Source organism: Panthera pardus, unplaced genomic scaffold, assembly GCF_024362965.1.
Source record: "Panthera pardus isolate Hobbes unplaced genomic scaffold, ASM2436296v1 HiC_scaffold_19, whole genome shotgun sequence".
Classification (NCBI taxonomy): domain Eukaryota; kingdom Metazoa; phylum Chordata; class Mammalia; order Carnivora; family Felidae; genus Panthera; species Panthera pardus.
The window spans coordinates 12,518,090-12,540,102 of record NW_026526754.1 but is presented as its reverse complement, the minus strand read 5'-3'; the positions used below and the strand labels follow the sequence as shown (position 1 = coordinate 12,540,102).

Genomic DNA, 22,013 nt, shown 5'->3' with positions numbered 1-22,013 from the left:
TCTATCTCTCTCTGTCTCAAAAATAAATAAACGTTAAAAAAAAAAGACTTAGAAATCTTACAGCAAAGAAATCTTCCAAACAATATTGAATGCCCTGTTACTGAAACTTATTTAGCTGTGGAATCCCTTTTCTATCTTCTATCCTTTAATAATAATTTGGAAGCACAGATATAAGGAAAACAGGTCTCCACAAGTCAGTGGCATTTCCCATAAGTGATTTTGTATTCTAATGTGTCCATGTGCCCATGTCTTCTTTCCAGCTGGTTGGAGTAGTAATAATCCAGCAGCTCCAATTAGCTTTGGGCTTTCTCAATGTCTATTGCTGTCTTTATCCTCACATCACTCTGCTTGCTAAGTGTAAAGTCATGCACAGTGCCTAGTACATAGTGAATACAGAAGATTCGAGCTACTTTCATTTTGAAGCAGTAGAGAATGTGGTTAGGAGTTGGGTCTGTGGAAAATGACCGACCCCGTTCTAAGTCTGGCCCAGCCCTCACCAGTGAGATTGAGGACTATGTCTGTTTTGCTCATTCATGCCTTATACACACACAGTGCCTAGGACAGAACATACAGTTAGTTAAGTATTTATCGAGTGAATTAAGGACAAAGCAGTTCTCAACACAAATGATTTTGCCTACCAGGAAGACATTTGACAATGGCCGGAGACAGTTTGGGCTGTCACAATTAGCATCTGGTGGGTGAATGTCAGGGATGCTATGAAACATCCTACAATGTACAGGACAAAGAACTATCTAGCCCCAAATGTTGAGAAACCCAGAGTTATGTTGATCAGGGATAAATTTCTAAATACAAACACTATTTGGCTTTGAGCAAGTTGTCGAATTTTTCTAAGTCTTAATTTCCTCATCTGTAGAATGCAGAACTGATTATAAGATTGTAGTAAGATAATATATATACAAAAGAGATAAACTGAGTAACACATACGAGATGTTTAACACAGTGATTGGTGCATAGAAAGTATGACCTATAAATGTGACCCGTGAGCATTCTTACTGTCAGCCTTTATTCATTGTCTCATAATGACATGAAGCTTTCAACTGAAATCTTCATGGTCTCAGAACTCACTATATCAATTCTAGAGTGAGTATTTTATCAAAATAAACTCTGTACCCCCATTTATGTCTCCTGTACAGTCAGATTTTATTTATGTGCTCACCAGTGGCTCAACAGTGAAAATGTTACTCAAGAAGAGCATGCTGTCTTCCTGAACCAGCTTCCTCTGATTCTCAAAGGTGTGGGACAAAATGGAAAGACGTTCTCGGAGTGAAGGATCAATAACACACTCTTCAAGAAACTCATCAGTCTCATTCTTTTCCTCTTTGCTCAGATCATCACAGACCCTAAAAAAATAGAGGAAACATGAGATTCATTTTGATACTCCCATGAAGAACATTGTAAAGGCCTCCCCTCCAGTCCATCCTGCTGGAAATGGTCTTGCCCATCACCCTGAGGTAGTCCCTCCTTGCCCTAAGTCTGTAACATACCAGCTGGGTGACTTTGGACTTTAACCTCTTAAGAGCATCAGTTTGCTCATCGGTTAGTCACTTCATTTGACAAGCCCTCCCAGGTTTCCTGTTCCACTCATGCCCATTTACTTACTCCTGAGTCCTTATGTATATTTAGACAAATATTTTCTTTCAGGTAATTATGTTTCTCAGGCTTCTTTTTTTTTTTAAGTTTATTTATTTATTTTGAGAGAGACAGAGCACAAGAGTGGGAGAGGCAGAGAGAGGGAGAGACAGAATCCCAAGCAGGCCTTGCACCATTAGCACAGAGCCCGATGCAGGGCTTGAACTCGCAAACTGTGAGATCATGACCTCAGCCAAGATCAAAAGTCCGACGCTTAACCAACTGCACCACTCATGCACCCCTCCCAGGCTGTTTTTTAAATATTTAACATTTACCCTACATCTTACACTTGAAAAACAATTTTGTTTCTTTTTAAACTTGCTTAGATTTTTTTTTTAAGTTTAATTATTTATTTTGACAGAGACAGAAACAGCGTGAGTGGGGGAGAGGAAAAGAGAGAATCCCAAGTAGACTCCATGATGCCAGTGCAGAGCCTGACACGGGGCTTGAACTAACAAAACCATGAAGTCATGACCTGAGCCACCCAGGAGCCCCCGCTTAGCTCTAATTCTTTCTCAGCTGTTAGTCCCCTAGAGAAAAGAATCTGGAACCAGCAAGGACCAGTCTTGGTTACTGATGCTACTACCATTTACTAGCTCTATGACTTTGGGGGTTATTGAAGCCTCAGTGCCTTCACCTAAAAAACAGAAATAATAGGAGCTCCTCCATCATAAAGATGTGTTGACGATTCAACATGAATAAGGACCTGGTGCAGTTCCTAGGACACAGCAGGTACTCAATAAATACAAGTTTTCTCCCTGGGTCAAGCATAGGCAATTACCAAGCTGTAAAGCTTTTAAAATGCTCAAACCACACCTAAAGTGAGCTCCTCTTTTCTCTCCTTCTAGCTCTTAACATCCATTGTGGTAAGTCAGAAAAGCAGCCTTTCCCAACCCTCTCCTCACTACCCTCACCAGAGCTGTGCTCACAGTACTCCTAGTATCTGTTACTTCACCTGCACTTAGAAGACTGAATTCTATCTCCTCCCAGGATGTATGACTATTTTCCAGCATTTTACTGGTATTATCAATGGTGAGAGACAACTTATTTAGTTAAGTGAGTGCTCAGTAAGAACCCTGAGTCACCAAATCCCTGTCCCAGCCCCAACTATTTTCTAAATGACTTCATGCAAACCGTTATGTTTAGCAATGTCAAATAGCTCTTTTTTATAATTTTAGCATTCAGGGTCCTTTGGTCACAGAACATAAAGAAGTCAAAGAAATGGGTTCAATGTGTTCTGGTCCCGAGGAAGAAAGCATCAGAGGATGCACGGGCTTCCTTTTCATTGCTAGCTTGAAAGCAGCGTCCAAGGTAACCAGAGCAGCAGACCTTGTACACTGCTGAGACAAATTAAAGAGACCTCAGTCCACAGAGAGAAGGGAAACCACTTACTCCTGTGAGTGGAATTTTGATACCTACCTTTAGGATACACCATGAAGAAACAATCATGGATAAAAACAACGACATAGCCAGAAAGATGTTCATCAAAGTGCTAGCCACACTACCAACAGATGTGGGTAAATTTGATGTGAGAGACTGAAGGACTGGTTAAAAAAAATAATGGGAATCATAAACATTACATTTCTTTAGGTTATTGGGTTATTGGGAGTGCAGTGTGGGGATGAAATGTCTTGTATGGATCGAGGATGAAAATTCTGCAGGAACTGATGAGAATGATTACCTTAAACCTTACAACAGAAAACAAAACAGAACAAAACAAAAATTCCCAAAAGCTCTTCTCCCACACTGTTGGCATTCATGAATCACTAACAACCACATAATGCAAAGGGGGTCATGATATACTGTATGTCTCCCTCTGTGTCCTCTGATTAGAGAACTGGAGCCATGGCTGAGAGTCTAAGAAGGGAACATGCAACACCTTGAGCTGGGTTGACTCCAACAAGTGATTCTCTATACCTCAGTCTATTGTCTGGCCATCTTGTCCTGCTGGTATTCATGGTCTCCTACATTCAGAGGGGGTTCTGTTTTACAGTGAGGAAACCTCTTATCAGAGAGCTAGCCACCTTCAGGCATCAAGTACAGTCCAGCCTATAGACTATAGTGAATGGGGAAGAAATGTGTCTCAGGTACAGCTGCATTGAACCAGTAATGTTCCCTCATGTTGAGGTGCTACAGACCCTGCTCCTTTGCAGCACCCTCAAAAGATAGTAAACTGGGTGCTGAGGAGATTAAAAACTAAGAGCCTTGGGCTTCAAGAGAGAAATACTCCCATATCCACACACTTGGCATGGAAAATATGAAGCCATCCAACTTCAAATGTACGGTGTGACCCTGGACACCAGGCAACTCTGTGATGACTATTATAAACTGAAGACTAGAGATCTCCCTTCCTGTTTACCAAGTACCATTCAAGTCTTCAGATTCTTGTACAACCCTACAGAAGAGAAGGTCCCCTCAAATACAAGTAAGATTAAATTTATTACTAGCCACAGGGCAGGTTCAAAGTCCAATTAAAACTGATCTATCTAGAGAAACACATCAATTCCTACACCTGAATGGTGTGGAAAAAAATCCATGCTGACAACTTTGTGGGGGTTCCATCGAGGATTCTTGAAGTTCTTGTATAGAACAAATCTAGAATTATAGCCAAATGCTATTAAAACAATGGCCATGACCATCATGGAGAAATGGGGAGCAAAAATCCTCAAAAGCCCATGCCAAGTCTCTGAATAGAATAAACTGTGATTATAATGAGTATAAAAGAATCTTGTAGGATGTTTTATAATCTCTCAGGACAAGGAGGAGGAGGCAAGGAGAGAGGAATGAATCCTCCATTTCTGAAGAGATTAATTTCTCTGCAAGTCCCAGAAAAAACATCAACAAACATGAAGACCCAAAGGAAAACTTCTTAAAGTTCCACATATCTGATTCTGAAGGTTAAAAAAAAAAAGAAAAACGAAACAAATCCCAGAACTTCTTCCTAGGGGGAGTGACATCTTCATTGTCAGAGTCTAGAGCCTAGGATTAGCCCAAGGTCCTCAAATATGGACACGTGTCACGAGGTTTTGGTAGGTAAAGAGGAAGTCATCCTTCTTAGAATGGAAATAATAAACAGCCAGAAAGGAATAGGGTTTCCTACTCCTGATTAAGGCTGAAATTCAAGATCTCCAAGTCTTGACTCAGGCCACATCACTAAGATGCTGGAGGACAGAAACCGCAATGGCTAGAATGGTCTTGAGGGTATCCATTAAAGCAATTAGCATTCTCAACCTAACAGTGAGCAACTTTCAGCCCCTGTAAGATGAATGCCTTAGGACCAGCTTTAAGCCATATTATAACTAGAGAGCAGCGGGCAGATTCTTGAGTCTCACCTAGAAATCTACACTGACGTATTAAATCTTAGGTCCTTGGGGAGCTACAAAAGGAAACTGTAGTCTCTCAAAGTATATGCATGAGCCCATTTAGAATAGATCCTCTCTGTTCCAAGTTGAGGACCAAACTAATGGTGTTTGCCTTGCTTTTCAAGAGGATGAGCATTCCATGGCTAGTTATGTCCAGAACAAAAATTGATAACTAACAACATGAACTTTGATTTTTAAAAATACATTAAAAAATGAAAGTTGTGGCAGATTTGGGGATATATCAAGGCACAAGACAGGCATAAAACAGAAAAGACACTCTGGTCAAATAAGCAATTGGGCATAAATGGCTTTGTATCCTCTCTATTTTACCTCTTGCCCTAGCCATCTGGCCCTAGGAGAGGGGGGAGGGAGAAGGTAAGGAGCAGCATACTCAATAAACTCTTCACTTAGATCAACCAATCCAGTTTGGAGAAACATGAGTTGGGCTGCCATGACTCCCAAAGTGAAAATGGAAGTATTCTTATTTAGGCATTTGAAACCACTTTTCAAGTTCATTATTTAATGGAGGGGCATAGTCTTAGATGATGAAAGGAGGCTTCCAATCATGGTTATGGAAATACTATTCCATATTATTCCTTTGTTACAAAAAAAATACTATAGGAAATAATAGACCAAGAGAGATAATAAAAGAAAGACAACACACAAAAAAAAATAAATAAATAAATAAAAAATAAAAAATAAAAAATAAAAAAAAAAAAGAGAGACAACACAAGAGAAAAGGAAAAATAAGCCTCAGAATAATATGAAAGAAATAGGGGCATGAGTATCAGGGGAGGTAAAGTAGAGGGGAAAAAAGAAAGAAATGCCCATCCATGTATAGTTGAAATTATATTCTCTATCCCTGGCATCTCTGATAATAACTGGTTTGAATTTTTTTTCTTAAGTTCAACTATTTAAATTAACTTCCTTAAACACTTTTTGGACATTGGCATGGCATCAGTCATGTCTTATACATATAGTCAAACACACATAGTTGAAGCTGAAGCTGGCTTTCCTTCTGATAGTGTGCACCCATCCTCCCAAAAAGATTATGCCCACAGGACAAGCAGGATATTGAAACACGGTTTACTGGCATCTCTGTGTTTGTACCTGCTCTCCTATTTTATCTTTAAACATGCTTGGACCATTCTCATTGTTGGTACACTCGTGAACGAAGGAATCAGGACAAATGAAGCAGTGGATGAGCAATTTTCTCTTGCCTTTTGAACTACTGGCATTTCTATGGTATGAGGCAAACTGAAGTTTTTAAGCAGGAAAGCCTTTTCTTTTCTCACTTTTTAAAGATGGCACAGTGGTAATCCAGTGATTAAAGCTCATTGTCTGAATGATAAAGCTTCTGGTCCACTGTGTCCTGCCATTGTCACAGCTCCTTCTGATTCAATTAGGGACAGCACACTGGGGGATTTCTGCCTGGTTTCCATGGACCCAAGACTTTTACTTTTATCACATACTAACTTGGTTTTAAACAAAGCTTTGAAGCTTCCCAGGGCTAATCTTTAATGAAAATGGAGAGGCAAATAAAAAAGGCTGAAATAAATTCCAATGAAAGCAGCAAAAGTGCTAATTCAGGGAGGGTGGAAGGAGATAAAAATGAAATTGGACTTTAAAAGAGGCAAGGACAGACTTGGTAAAAAGAAATACTCAAAATTGAACAGTGATGAGATTAGTTAAAAGAGTTTGGTTTTCCATTTCATTAATTTTCTCCACTGCCTGAAGTATCATTTTAAAAAGTAGAAGATTAAAGATACCAACAAGGAATCATTATTAAATTATATGGTTAGCAGGGATCGAGCAATGCTACTAAAACTGAGAATATAAAAGTCATTATATCTAAGCCTTTCTTTTTCCTAATTCTTTGTTTTCTGGAAATATTTTTTCACCGAAAAAAAATTTCACATTGATCCCAATCCAAAAGAGGTTATTTTTAGAAACTATGAAATCTGACCAATCTGATTAGAGATTGAGACAAAATACAGACCTGTAGGTTAGTTTTGAAAGAACAGTGAAAAAATGATATATTCGGTCTTCATTTTTCTTTTAAAGTTTGTTTATTTATTTTGAGAGAGACAAAGACAGTGCAGAGAGAGGGAGAAAGAATTCCAAGAAGGCTCCACGCTGTGAGCACAGAGCCCAACTGTCTGGGATCAAATCCACATAACTGTGAGATCCTGACCTGAGCCATAGCCAAGAGTTGGATGCTTAACCTACTGAGATACCCAGGTGCCCCTGATATATTTGGTCTTTAAAATCCAGGAGTTTAGCTACTAATAAATTAAAGCCAGGTTAAGATGAACTGAGGATGGGCAATACTGTGTTCCACATAGCTCTTTAAATGAAATTCTTTAAGTGAAATTCAAGTTTTTAAATTCTTTTCTTTAAATGAAAAAAGGAGCATCATACACTGGAACCAAGCTATAAAAAGCTGACCTTGTTTGAGGTGGTTAAAAACTTACCACAAAAGTCACTGATTTTTCATAATAACTGAGCTTTGAGGTCCCCCAAATTATAGCATATAGGTGTTTTTCTTACAAACCTATACTTTTCTCTGTCTTCCTCTTCCTGGGTAGCAAATATCTTCCACTGGAAATGGGCAATGATGTTACTGCGGTTGTGAATAGTTACAGTTCGCTGACTGGCCAGAGATATGTAGGTTTTCTCAATGATCAAGGAATTCCTGTCCAGCCTTATATTCATGTCTATGGCAGCTCCATAAAGAGATAGAAATATTTTTTCACCTAGAAATTAACAAAGTATAAACACACTTTGAGATTTATTCTAGAATGATGCTACCAGGCAATTTTTTCCCCAAGATAAAGTGATAGGACAAGCACTAGACATTTTATTCTTTTTTCTCCTCCATCAATCCAGAAACCAGACATGATCAGAAAACTTAAATATTATGTACTGTGTAGTTATAGAGAATCAGACTATCTTATTTGGTCACTGTAAAAACCACATAAAATATGAATTTCTATGGTGGGTATGACAAGACCTTTTCTTCTTTGTAACATTTCTAAATTCTACAGCCTGACCACGAGGGTACTTGAGTTTTAGAATTATAACCACATGCCTCATTTTTATTCAAAACATGAATTGGAAATCTGATTCCTTTTTTAAATAAGAAATTGCTTTTTTTTAAGTTTATTTATTTATTTCAAGAGAGAGAAAGAGATTGGGAGGGGCAGAGAGAGAGGGAAGGAGAGAGAGAAGGCCAAGCTGGCTCCACACTGTCAGCACAGAGTCCGATGTGGGGCTTGAACTCATGAACGACGAGATTATGACCTAAGCTGAAAACAAGAGTCCAGTGCTTAACTGAATCAGCTACCTAGGGCCACCTGGCCACCCAGAACCCTTCTTTTTTTTTTTTTAATGTTTATTTATTTTTGAGAGAGAGGGAAAGCACAAGTTGGAGAGTGGCAGAGAGGGACACAGAGGATCCAAAGCAGGCTCTGCACTGAGAACACAGGGCCCAAAGGAGAGCTCGAACTCTTAACCATGAGATCATGGCCTGAGCTGAAGTCAGAGGCTCAACTGACTGAGCCACCCGGGCTCCCCAGAATTCTGATTCTTTTTTTTTTTAATGTTTATGGCTGAGAGAGAGAGAGAACGAGTACGAGCAGGGAAGGGGCAGAGAGAGAGGGAGACACAGAATGTGAAGCCGACTCCAGGCTTCAAGCTATCAGCACAGAGCTCAATGTGAGGCTCAAACTCATGAGCCACAAGATCATGACCTGAGCCAAAGTCAGATGTTTAACCAACTGAGCCACCCAGGTGCCCATGATTCTTAAAGTAACTATACCAAGTAATATCTGGGAAGAGCTGAACATCATGCAAGGATCTAAGTCCAATCAAAGGAGATCAGAAAAAAAGAATAACTAACTACATTAGTAAAAAGCTGACTACTTGAAAGGAACCACTTCTTTAAACAGCAGCAATGAAAAGAAAACAAAAATGAAACACACACACACACACACACACACACACACACACACACACACACACACACATTCTATCTGGATTACATAATTACATAGTAGTTACATAGAAAGAAAACAAAATAGGGACACTGGGGGGCTCAGTTGGTTAAACATCTGACTTCAGCTCAGGTCATGATCTCACAGTTTGTGAGTTCAAGACCCACATCAGGATCACTTTTGTCAGCACAGAGCTGCTTCAGATCCCCTGTCCCCCTCTCTCTCTGCCCCTTCCCTCATGCACTCTCTCTCTCTCAAAAATGAATGAAGGAATGAAAGAAGGAAAGAAAGAATTCTTGTCAACTTTTAAACTTTCTGATTAGCTAAATTTAACAATCTGGTAGGTGGAAAAACTCGTTGTTTTAATTTGCATAGTCTTAATTATGGGTGATGTTGAACATCTTTTCATCTATTAATTCGATATGTGTGTGTGTGTGTGTGTGTGTGTGTGTGTGTGTGTGTAGTTTTTTTCTGTGAGAAGCCTATTTTAGCCTTGGTGGTTTTCCTTTTGAGAAGTTTACCTTTTGGTTATCAATTTGTGAGATCTTTTTGATATTAAGAAAATAGTTTTTGGGACGCCTCCGTGGCTCAGTTGGTTAAGCGTCCAACTTTGGCTCATGTCATGATCTCACAGTTCATGGGTTTGAGCCCTGTGTTGGGCTCTGTGCTGACAGCTCAGAGCCTAGAGCCTCCTTTGGATTCTGTGTCTCCCTCTCTCTCTGCTCCTCCCCTGCTCACGCTCTCTCTCTCAAAAATAAACATTAAAAAAAATTAGCTTTTTGTCATACATGTTGCACTTTTTTCCTCTTTTAGACATTTGAATTTCTTTATGACTTTTTCCTAAGTCTTTTTTTCTGAGTCTTTATGTAGTCTAATTTAATTCTTTTCTTTATGGCTTTTCCAACCTGGGCCAGTTCACCCCTCCTTAGGCAACCTGGTGGTCCCCCGCTCCCAGGAGGTCACCATATTGATGCCGAACTTAGCGCGGACACCCGATCGGCGTAGCGCGCTACAGCCCAGAACTCCTGAGCTCAAGCGATCCTCCTGCCTCAGCCTCCCGAGTAGCTGGGACTACCCGCGCGTGCCACCGCGCCCTCTTTTCCTTATGACTTTTAAAAATAAGTTTATTTATTTTGCAATTACATTCTTATTTCAACTTCCACCTTCCCTTTAAAAAATTTTTTTTTAACATTTATTTATTTTTGAGACAGAGAGAGACAGAGCATGAACAGGGGAGGGTCAGAGAGAGAGGGAGACACAGAATGTGAAGCAGGCTCCGAGGGGCTTGAACTCACAGACCATGAGATCTGACCTGAGCCAAAGTTGGAAGCTTAACTGACTGAGCCACCCAGGCGCCCCAACCACCTTCCCTTTAAAAGTAGCTCCTTTGAGGAGGGCACCTTTTGGGATGAGCACTGGGTGTTGTATGGAAACCAATTTGACAATAAATTTGATATAAAAAAAAAGTAGCTCCTTTCTTAAAGAAACAAAGGAGACCATAAACAAGTCTGGCTCATTGTACTATTTAAAATGAGACATACGTGATTTTTTTCCCCCAGCAATGATACTAAACTACCAGGCCAAAATTTTAGGAAAAATAGGACCAAAAAGATCAATGAGCATGCATGGAAGAACATATATGAACACATATAGAGAAAGTTAACAGAGTTAAATATTACACTGGAATTGTCTTTATCTTGCAGGGAACTTCAGTCCTTGGATGTGGCGATCATGGACTGGTTTCACCCTCAGAAGCCTAGCATAAGCAACTCATTTCTCTTTAGAGGAAAGTACCTGTATATCCAAAAGGTACAGAGATTTCAAAATTTTCAACATTTTTTAAGTACACAGCCCAATATAACCAGGACAAAACTCCATTTATTTGAATGAGCAGATATAAGAAAACCAGAAACAGATTAACAAAGAATTATATACTAGAATCATCACATAGACTGAAAACCAACTACACTTAAAGAAACAAAAGATGAACTTGAAGCTATACCAAAGGAGTGGGAAATCAAACAAAGATCTAGAAAATGTGAAAAAGATCTTATGTGGATCCTGAGAAACTTAACAGAAGCCCATGGGGAAGGGGAAGGGAAAAAGAAAGAGGTTAGAGTGGGAGAGAGCCAAAGCATAAGAGACTGTTAAAAACTGAGAACAAACTGAGGGTTGATGGGGGGGTGGGAGGGAGGGGAGGGTGGGTGATGGGTATTGAGGAGGGCACCTTTTGGGATGAGCACTGGGTGTTGTATGGAAACCAATTTGACAATAAATTTCATATATTGAAAAAAAACCTCCATTTATTTGAATGAGCAGATATAAGAAAAACAGAAACAGATTAACAAAGAATTATATACTAGAATCATCACATAGACTGAAAACCAACTACACTTAAAGAAACAAAAGATACTAAGAACAAACTGAGGGTTGATGGGGGGTGGGAGGGAGGGGAGAGTAGGTGATGGGCATTGAAGAGGGCATCTTTTGGGATGAGCACTGGGTGTTGTATGGGAACTAATTTGACAATAAATTTAATATAATAAAATAAATAAATTAAATAAATAAATAATAAAGAAACAAAAGATGAACTTGAAGTTATACAAAAGGAGTGGGAAATCAAACAAAGATCTAGAAAATGTGAAAAAGATCTTATGTGGATCCTGGGAAACTTAACAGAAACCCATGGGAGAGGGGAAGGAAAAAAAAAAAAAAAAGAGGTTAGAGTGGGGAGAGCCAAAGCATAAGAGACTGTTAAAAACTGAGAACAAACTGAAGGTTGATGGGGGGTGGGAGGGAGGGGAGGGTGGGTGATGGGTAGTGAGGAGGGCACCTTTTGGGATGAGCACTGGGTGTTGTATGGAAACCAATCTGACAATAAATTTCATATATTGAAAAAAAAAATCCAAAAAAAAAAGAAGGTACAGAAAAAAGAAAAGAAAATGTGAAAAAGAGTCATACTCTAGGCTCTTATAGAAATAAAATAAAATAAAATCACCCAAAATTTTAAATCTCTAAAAATAAGATTAATAAGATAATTTAATAATTTTATGAAAAATTAGTTAAATGGAATGTGGTTCCGAAAATACAAAAGGCAATGAAGAAGTAAAAATATATGAAAAATGAACAATGAATAAGTAAGAGACTAGGTAGATGGAATGAAAATGTATAAAAGTGTTTAATTGGAAACTTGGAGAAGAAATATATAATAAAGCAAAGACAGTATTTCAAGAGATGATGGTTATGAGTTTTCTAGGATTGATTAAATGTATCACTTTACAATTCAAAAAGCCCAACAAATGTCAGGTAGAATAAATTAAGAGAAATTAATACATGAATATATTGTAGTAAAAGAAAACTAAAGAAAACCAAAGACAAAGAGAAAATCCTAAAAACAGCCAGAGGAAAAGATAGATATATCTTCAAAAGAGACAGATTATCTTCAAAAGGATGCATGGTTAGAAATACAGCTAACTTTTCAACTGAAACAATGGAAACAAAAAAACAAACAAACAAAAATGGAATGGCTTCTTCAATGTGATGAAGTAAAAAACAATGCCAACCAAAAAGTTATAGTTTTTCATTCTTTTTTTTGTCTATAAATATCTTTGTTTTGTCTTTATTTTTAAGGATTTTGTCAAAAAGTAAAGGATTATAAATTAGCATTATTTTTCTTTCAGCACTTGAATAATACCATGTTACTATCTTCTGGCTTCATAATTTCAGCTGAAAAGTTTGTCATCAGTATTATTAGTATGCCCTTTAAGGTAAATGTGTCTTTTTTTCTTCTGACTCCTTTTATGACATCCTCTTACTTTAGTTTTCAGTAGTGTTTGTACTAACAAGTGGTTGCTAAGCTTTGTGAACCATGAATTAATGTCATTCAGCATTTTGGGAAAATTCTCAGCCATTATCTCTTAAAATATTTTTTTACCCCACTCTCTCCTCTATTTCTAAAACTCCAATTATATGCATGTTGACCTTTTGAATGTGTCCTGCATGGCTTTTGCTTTCTGCTCTATTTTTTTTCCCATTCTTTTTTGTTTCTCTCTGTGCTTCAGTTTAGATATTTTCAGGTATACTAGCGCTGTCTTCTGCTATGTACATTCTACTATTAAGCTAATACAATTAGTTTTTCATTTCCAACATTGTATTTTCAGTATAACATTGGTATTAAAATAGGCCAACACATAAACTGATTACACTTCTGAATATCAATGTAAAATCCTAAAGAAAAAATTAAAAATCATAATTCATCAACACATTAAAAGATACTTCACAACCAAGTGGAGTTTATTTCAGGAATGAAAAGATGGCTCACTATTAGAAAATCTATTAATACAGAATAGATCCAAGGAGAAAAATTATATAATGTTCTCCATTGATGCTGAAAAAGAATTTGACAAAATTCAAACCATATTTTTTATTTTAAAAATTCAATAATATAGGAACTGAGAGACTTAAAACATAGTATAAAGTCAAAATAAAATGGCATTAAGTGGGGCGCCTGGGTGGCTCAGTCGGTTAAGCGGCCGACTTCAGCTCAGGTCACGATCTCGCGGTCCGTGAGTTTGAGCCCCGCATCAGGCTGTGGGCTGATGGCTCAGAGCCTGGAGCCTGCTTCCGATTCTGTGTCTCCCTCTCTCTCTGCCCCTCCCCCGTTCATGCTCTGTCTCTCTCTGTCTCAAAAATAAATAAAACGTTAAAAAAATTAAAAAAAAAATAAATAAAATGGCATTAAGAAACAGATCAAGGGAATAGAATTAAAAGTTAAAATAGGCCCAAATACATGTTGGAGTGTATTATATTACAAAGTCAGCATCTCAAATCATTGGTGTAACAATAAGCTTTTTGTAAAAAAAAAAAAAAAAAAAAAAGTGCTTTTGGGACAACTTGGTAACCATAGGAAGAAACATATCCTACATCTAACAATAGAATAGATGTCAAATGAATAAAATATTTAAGTGTTCAACGTGAAACCATAAAAGTAGAACAATACACAGTATTTGTAACTTTACAGGGGGAAGTTTTCTAACCATGTCTCAAAATCCAGATTCCTCTAAAACATATTAAGAAATTTTATTACATAAAAATGAAAAAAGAAATTTTTCATGGTGCAAAAGTTTTAAGTAAAAACAAAAGAAAAAAGTGGTTAAAGTATTTGTGCCACTGGGAATGCAAGCTGGTGCAGCCACTCTGGAAAGCAATATGGAGGTTCCTTAAAAAACTAAAAATAGAACTACCCTATGACCCAGCAATTGCACTACTAGGCATTTATCCACGGGATACAGGTGTGCTGTTTCGCAGGGACACATGCACCCCCATGTTTATAGCAACACTATCAACAATAGCCAAAGTATGGAAAGAGCCCAAATGTCCATCGATGGATGAATGGATAAAGATGTAGTGTGTGTGTGTGTGTGTGTGTGTGTGTGTGTGTGTGTGTGTGTATAATGGAGTGTTACTCGGCAATCAAAAAGAATGAAATCTTGCCATTTGCAACTATGTGGATGGAACTGGAGGGTATTATGCTAAGTGAAATTAGTCAGAGAAAGACAGATATCATATGACTTCACTCATATGAGGACTTGAAGAGACAAAACAGATGAACATAAGGGAAGGGAAACAAAATTAATATAAAAACAGGAAGGGGGACAAAACAGAAGAGACTCATAAATGTAGAGAACAAACAGAGGGTGACTGGAGGGGTTGTGGGAGGGGGAATGGGCTAAACGGGTAAGGGGCGCTAAGGAATCTCCTCCTGAAATCATTGTTGCGCTATATGCTAAATAATTTGGAAGTAAATTTTAAAAAATAAAAAATAAAATTAAAAAAGGTGATATGGAAAGATCTCCAGGGTATATGATTAAGTGAAAAAAAGTAAGGTTTAGAACAATTCATAGTGTGCTGTTTTTATGTAAGGAGGGAAATTAAGAATATGCATTCATGTTTGCATCTATTTGCATAAAAACACTGGAATAAAATTAGAGCTGTGTGGGATGAATGAGGTAAAGTAGAAATGACACCTTGCAATATAAACTTTTGATTTTTGAACACATGAATACATTACTCATCCAAAACTTTAATGTAAGGAAGCATTATAGGGCCTTCAGAAAACATGTAAAGCTGTCAGATAGCAATAGTAATGAGAGAAATATACACTAAAATACTATTTTGTAACAATTAGATTAACAAAATTCAAACAGTTTGAAATGCTGCTTGGTACTCTATTGGCAGTGGTGTGGAAAAAACAAGAATTTCCATATAATGCTGATGAAAATACAAATTGGTACAACCACCTGACTAACCAACTTAGTTTCCAATAAAGCTCAAGACATACTTGCTGTATAACTCTGCAATTGCACTTCATAAAGACAATCTCATCCAGCTGCACAAGACATCTACAGAGATACTCACTGTGGCACTGTTTGTAATAGCAAAAAACTGGGAAGAACATACTAATATTCAGTAGGAGAACAGGTAGATTATAGCATGTTCATGGTGTTAAAATGAATGACAGCTATTTGTATCTATGTGTTTAGATATTTAAAACATAAGGTTGAATGAAAAAGTCAAGTTGGGAAATGGTATATACAGTATGATATCACTTATGTGAAGCTTAAAACTACTCAAGACAATAGATACATTATTTATGGATAAATATGTAAAAATAGCATTAAAATGTACCCAATACAGTTCCTCTGAGGACCAAGCCATGGGAATTAGATCAGGAAAGAATAATGAGAGAACTTCAAATCTATTATCAGTTTAGTTTTCCATAAAACATCTGAAAGAAATGTGTATAGCAAAATGTTGAGATGTGTTAAATATAATGGCTGTTGGTTTTATTATTTCTGTGCTTCTGTAGTTATTTGAAGTTATTTCATTGCTTAAAATCTAATCAAGGGGAAAGATCCAAGGGCTTACTTATTTCATACAAATCTAGGGTCAGAGGGACTAATGTCATCAATTTGAATTGATCACAGCAAAACTGTTTTCCAGAAATATAGCAAGAGCCATTATACTCTTTTTGAAAACCATCTAATATTGATTTTTTTTCAATCTATCTTCCCCAAATCATCAGATCCACAAAGTAAAGGAAGCAGTAACTCCTGTCTTATTTCTACAACCTTAGAAAGTGTTCCCAATCCCAAGCTACTGAGAAAACAGATAGGATGAAAGGAATATTATGCCTGTGAGAATGGATAAGGTTGCTGTTGGCAGCATTGGAATTTTTGTGTCTCCTTGGAAGGCCTGTTCCCACTTTGCTTCCTTTTTAGTTTCTGGGGTTGAACGTTGTAATCATTGTAGATGAGGTTAACCACGGTCATTTATTATGTCCTAGTAAAAATATGTTTTGTGGAAGTCTCATTACATCTTGCCATTACATTTTGCTACTATCAAACAAACAAAAAAGAACAAAAAAAAAGAACAAAATTAATTTTACAAAAAAAAAAAATATGAAGCCAGCTATATACACAACACATTTCATACTGTGGTTTCAGTACTTTCAGAAAACAGAGGGTAATAAATAAAATGTATGAGTGGAGCCATAAATTCTCTAGCAACTAGCAGGTTGATGGAAAGGGTGTTTCTCATCTCTTCATCACAGCAGGATCAAATTCACCATGCAAGTGAATTGCTAAATCAAACTTCATCAGAAGTGCTCATTCTCTGAAGGGCTCAGGAAACAACTTACTAGACTTGACTGAGCTTACCCAGCACATCGCGGCAATGCAAAGGCAGTATTCCCCATCTATATGGAAGGTAGTGTACGACTGAGAAAGTATGCTGGCCTCAGAGGGTGCCAAAGACCTGGGTTCAAGTTCCAGCTTTACTTAGGTATACGGTCATTTATTTTTTTTTATTTTTTTATTTTTTTTTAATATATGAAATTTATTGTCAAATTGGTTTCCATACAACACCCAGTGCTCATCCCAAAAGGTGCCCTCCTCAATACCCATCACCCACCCTCCCCTCCCTCCCACCCCCCATCAACCCTCAGTTTGTTCTCAGTTTTTAACAGTCTCTTATGCTTTGGCTCTCTCCCACTCTAACCTCTTTTTTTTTTTTCCTTCCCCTCCCCCATGGGTTTCTGTTAAGTTTCTCAGGATCCACATAAGAGTGAAACCATATGGTATCTGTCTTTCTCTGTATGGCTTATTTCACTTAGCATCACACTCTCCAGTTCCATCCACGTTGCTACAAAAGGCCATGTTTCATTCTTTCTCATTGCCACGTAGTATTCCATTGTGGGTATACGGTCATTTAATGTCTCTGGGCCTTAGTTTACTCATCATTAAAATAAAGGGAGTTAAATAAACACAAAGAACAATATGGTGGCTGCCAGAGGGGAGGGAAGTGGGGGGCAAGATGAAGTAAATGAAGGGTATTAAGAGGTACAAATTTTCAGTTATAAAATTATCACAGGGATGAAAAGTAGAGAATAGGGAATACAGTCAGTAATACTGCAGTAATTTTGTATGGTGACAGATGGCAACTATACTTACCATGGCAAACAATTTGTAATGTATATAAATGTCCAGTCACCATGTTGTACACCCAAAACTACTATGTTGTATGTCAACTATACATCAATTAAAAGTTTTTTTAATAAAATAAATGGAGTTAAGAAAAGTCCTCTAATGTCCCTTTAAATACAAACACCTAATGACTTGAGTCTTCACTTGCTATGTAATTTACAGAAACCTCATTCCACCTTCCTAACAATCTCCAACCATCAGTGTGTCCAAACTTCTGCTATTCCCTATCCTCAGGTATGGAATAAGAAATGAAGAAAAGAAAACTGGGTCAAGGAATGTTTCCATTGCTTCTGAAACCACGTTACAACATTTACTCTTTTGTAATAACTATGTTCTGCTAGGTTTTCTAATTATAACAGCACACTCTTACAATTAACTATAATAACCACACAATTGAAACAAAGCTTATGCAGCCAAGCCTGCATAGGTATGCTCAGATACATATTACTTAGTAGTTTCAACTGTAAGATAACATATTGCACTCAATTACTTACTATGTTGTATTTTGGTATTCCTTTATTGACCTTTAGGAGAAAAAAAAAAGAACTTCTTTGTGGTTTATTAGAGTAAAATATAAAATGACTGTAAAGCTGTCCTGTGAAGTACTAATATTATGATTACTTGTATCTTTAATAATAATACATTATCATGCCTTTGGGGAAAGGAGCCTTTTTGCCAACTTCTGACATCTGAATTGAAATAGCTCCTCTTCAGTAAGAGACATAATACTTTTAAAATGCTGAGTAAGTGCATCAGCTCTATTTCCTGATTATGCCAGTGGTTAATGTCACCTTTAAGGTGACAGCAACCTTACCAGGGATTGAATAAAAAACAGTGCTATGGTCCTACTTCGGGGGTTCATTCAAGTAACCAAAGGTTTAATAAGAATGTCTTTTTTCTTAAAGCCTGTCTGAATACTAATATCTCCATGAACCCTTAGATTATATAAAGTTTCTCAACATCCAGTTCAAAGTGCAAAATTTAAGCAATTACCATTTGCTTGTCTTTTATTAATCAAATAATATTTTCACTTCTCAGTTTTATTGAAATGATAGAACTAGTTTACTCAACTGTGCTGTTTTTTTGTTTCTGTTTCTGTTTTATTTTGTTAAAAATGTAGTCTTGAGTAGTTGTTGTTTTATTTTTTTGAAGATTTTATTTTTAAGTAATCTCTACACCCAACATGGGGCTTGAACTCACAATCTTGAGATCAAGAGTCGCACACTCCACCAACTGGGCCAGCCAGGCACCCCTTGAGTAACTGTGTTCTTAATCTCTTCAGGAGGAATTAGTTTATAAAAGGTATGAAGTTACTTTAGGTCCTCTGTTTTAGACCATAATAAAAAGGTAACTAAATCATTTCTGGGCTAAAATCAATTCCCTAAACAACTTGGTTTTACCACAGAAGAGCATATGCATAAGAAAGGAGGGAAGAGTTCTGGGTCAGGTATCGCTGATAAGTAAAATATTAGATTGCGGTGAAATTTACACTCAACCTTGTTAATGGCTAGAGCACTGGTTCAAACTCTGATTGCTAAAAAAGCAAAATCTCCTAGCTGTTTAATCAAGAATGGAGGGCAAGCAACTGAAGGGCATAAACACAACTGTGAGAAATGTGATTGAGGACTTCCCACTGAGGATTATCAATGCTCCTCCTTCTGGAATATTGTTTGGGGAAGTGTGAAAAAAATCCATGCTAAATGTCCCTCCTCAAATCAATTCATACTTAAACAGCTGCAGAAAGTTCAATCAGATGCTTATTTAGTGAAAAGAGAAGGCAATGATCATAGCTGCTTGGAAAAGCTCCATGATTAATTAATTGTGTTTAGGCAGTCATTACTGTTTTTCACTAATGAAAGGTTATAGGTTCTGGTCATTGATAACCCACAATAATGATGAAAGCATATTCTTATTAGCTGTTCATTTCATGTAAAGAAAAATGCTACAAGATAGTTTACCTACTTCTATCCGTAATCTTTAGAAAATGCCTTCATTTGTGAACCAAAGTCTACAAGAAACCTCACAGTGTGGAAATAAACTTTGCCACAGTGATTAAATTTTAGTACACAGATATTCATTTCCTTTAGCACAGGACTACAAATGTAAGTATGGGTGCCAATCCAAATACTTACCTAAAAGTAAAATCCAGATTGAGGGCCACTGAGAGAAAGCAGCTGCATTTCAAAGTCAATGGATTAAGGGAGTAAAAAATGCACAGGGAGTGATACAACAGATTAGAGAGATGACCCACTCTGGTGGAGAAATCACCGCACAGGAGGTTAGAGTTTGAGCCTGGGTTCTAATAGTGCTTCTGGCTCCATATGCAACGTTGGGCAAGCCACTTAATTTCTTAAAGCTTCAGTTTTTCATTTGTAAAATCTAAGAACTGGATTTGATTATTAGTTAGATCTTCTCTCAAGCTTTGATTCTATTGATCTATGAGCACTCTAAGCTGTTAGCCTCAAAACCCAACCAAACAAAATTTTTTGACATTATACTCCTACCATGTGTACTTATTTGTTTATAAATGATATATATACTATACATAATATACTAGAGTACGCATATGTGAAATGTATTAAAAATATGACTCAGGGGCAGTTGGGTGGCTGAGTCAGTTTAGTGTCTGACTTTGGCTCAGGTTATGATCTCACAGTTCATGAGTTCAAGCCCCACGTCGGGCTTTGTGCTGACAGCTCAGAGCCTGGAGTCTGCTTCGGATCCTGTGTCTCCCTCTTTCTCTGCCCCTCCCCTGCTTGCACTCTCTCTCTCAAAAATAAATACACATTTAAAAAAATATGACCCAAAATATTTAAAAAGATGAGTTAAACATGAATAATATCTTAAAGATAACTTATTTGATGTGTTTACCAACAAAAGATTGACTACACTTCATTCTTGTGATATAGTATCAAAACATGATTCTAAGGCCACATTTTTTCCAATACTTAATTTTAGGGTTTGACATTAACAAAAATGATACTCACAAAGATACAGAGATCCAGGTGGAAGAAATGTATCAGTGACTGAATTTATTAACACTCATACTTTTCACTTTCATCCAGTAGCAACACTAACAACACAAAGGCTTTTGTTGAAATTCATGAAAGAAGAAAGAAAAAGAAAGAAAGAAAGAAAGAAAGAAAGAAAGAAAGAAAGAAAGAAAGAAAGGGGAGAAAAGGCAGAAATTACCAATACCGGTAATGAAAGAGGAGACATCACTATAGATCCTACAGACATTACAAAGTTTGGGGTTATTATGATAAACTTTATGTCAACAAATTAAAATTTTTAGATTAAATGCAAAGATTCCTTGAAAAAGTTTACCAAAAATTATACAAGAAAAAAAAAAGAGAGACATCTGAGTAAATCTAAGTGTACTAAATAAGTTGAATAACTGAATAACTTACAACCTTCATACAAAAAAAGTCTCCAGGCCCAGATAGATTGAAAAATGAATTTTTCAATCACTTAAAGAAAAAATAACATGAATATTAGAAATGACAACAAAACCCTTCCAGAGAATAAAAAAAGTAGTATAATTCCCTACTTGTTTTATGAGACCAATTTGTTTTTTCAGATTAAAGACAAAGCCATTACATGAAAAGGTGAAATCATATATGATCATCTCAAAAAATACGGAAGTAATGGATGAAAGTCAATACCTGTTCAAAATTAAAGGTCTTAGAAACCTAGAGATAGAAAGGAATTTTCTTAATCTGATAAAGTGCCCACCAAAAGCATCATACTAAATGATGAAACACTGAGTATTTCCCCTCTGAGACTGAGAGCAAGAGAAGGATGTTTGCCATCATCATTACTATTGAACGCTGTGGTAAAGGCCTAGCTCTGCAAGAAAGAAAAAGAAATAAAAGGTTTAAGGATTGAAAAAGAATAAAATTATCATTATTTGCAGATGACCTGATTGTATATATACAAAATCTAAAATCATCTACAGATAAACTGAGTCAGGAAGTTAATTTATCAGGGTGAGAAGACATAAAAGACCGATATACAAAAGTCAACTCCTTTTTTGATATACCCTCCAAAATTAAGAAAATAAAATTAGAAGAAAAATACCATACTATCTATAAGAGGAAAAAATGATAAAGTGTACTTCATAAAAATTAAATTATTTTGCTAACGAAAAAACACCATTAAGAAAATTAGAAAAATAATCCACTGTGAGGAGATATTCACAATAATTATTTCTGAAAGACTTATATTGAGAATATATTTTTAAAAACTACAAGTCAAAAGCAAAAGGACAAACAACCCCATAAAGAATAGGCAAAAAAATCTGAATACACATGAGAACAGAAAACATAAAAAGGTCCAAAGCACGTGAAAAGACACTCGACATTATCAGTCATATACAGAAATGCCAATTAAAAATGAAATACATAGGCTTTTGCTGACATTTGGCTGGTGATAACTTCATACCCAGTAGGATGACTAAAAAT

General features: G+C 36.8%; 1 protein-coding gene across 12 annotated transcripts in view; it reads right to left on the bottom strand.

Annotated features, from left to right (window-relative positions):
- Positions 1 to 22,013, bottom strand: part of HYDIN (HYDIN axonemal central pair apparatus protein) — a 433,704-nt gene that overhangs the window by 262,110 nt on the left and 149,581 nt on the right. For all 12 annotated transcript variants that reach the window (XR_008423557.1, XR_008423558.1, XR_008423559.1 and 9 more), the window contains 2 exons: positions 7,567 to 7,768; positions 1,178 to 1,361 (listed from right to left, as the gene is read on the bottom strand). Coding sequence is in view for 9 of the 12 variants with exons in the window: in XM_053906649.1 (XP_053762624.1) it covers positions 1,178 to 1,361; positions 7,567 to 7,768 (386 nt within the window). In the remaining 3 variants the exon portion in view is untranslated. The remainder of the gene's footprint in view (positions 1 to 1,177; positions 1,362 to 7,566; positions 7,769 to 22,013) is intronic.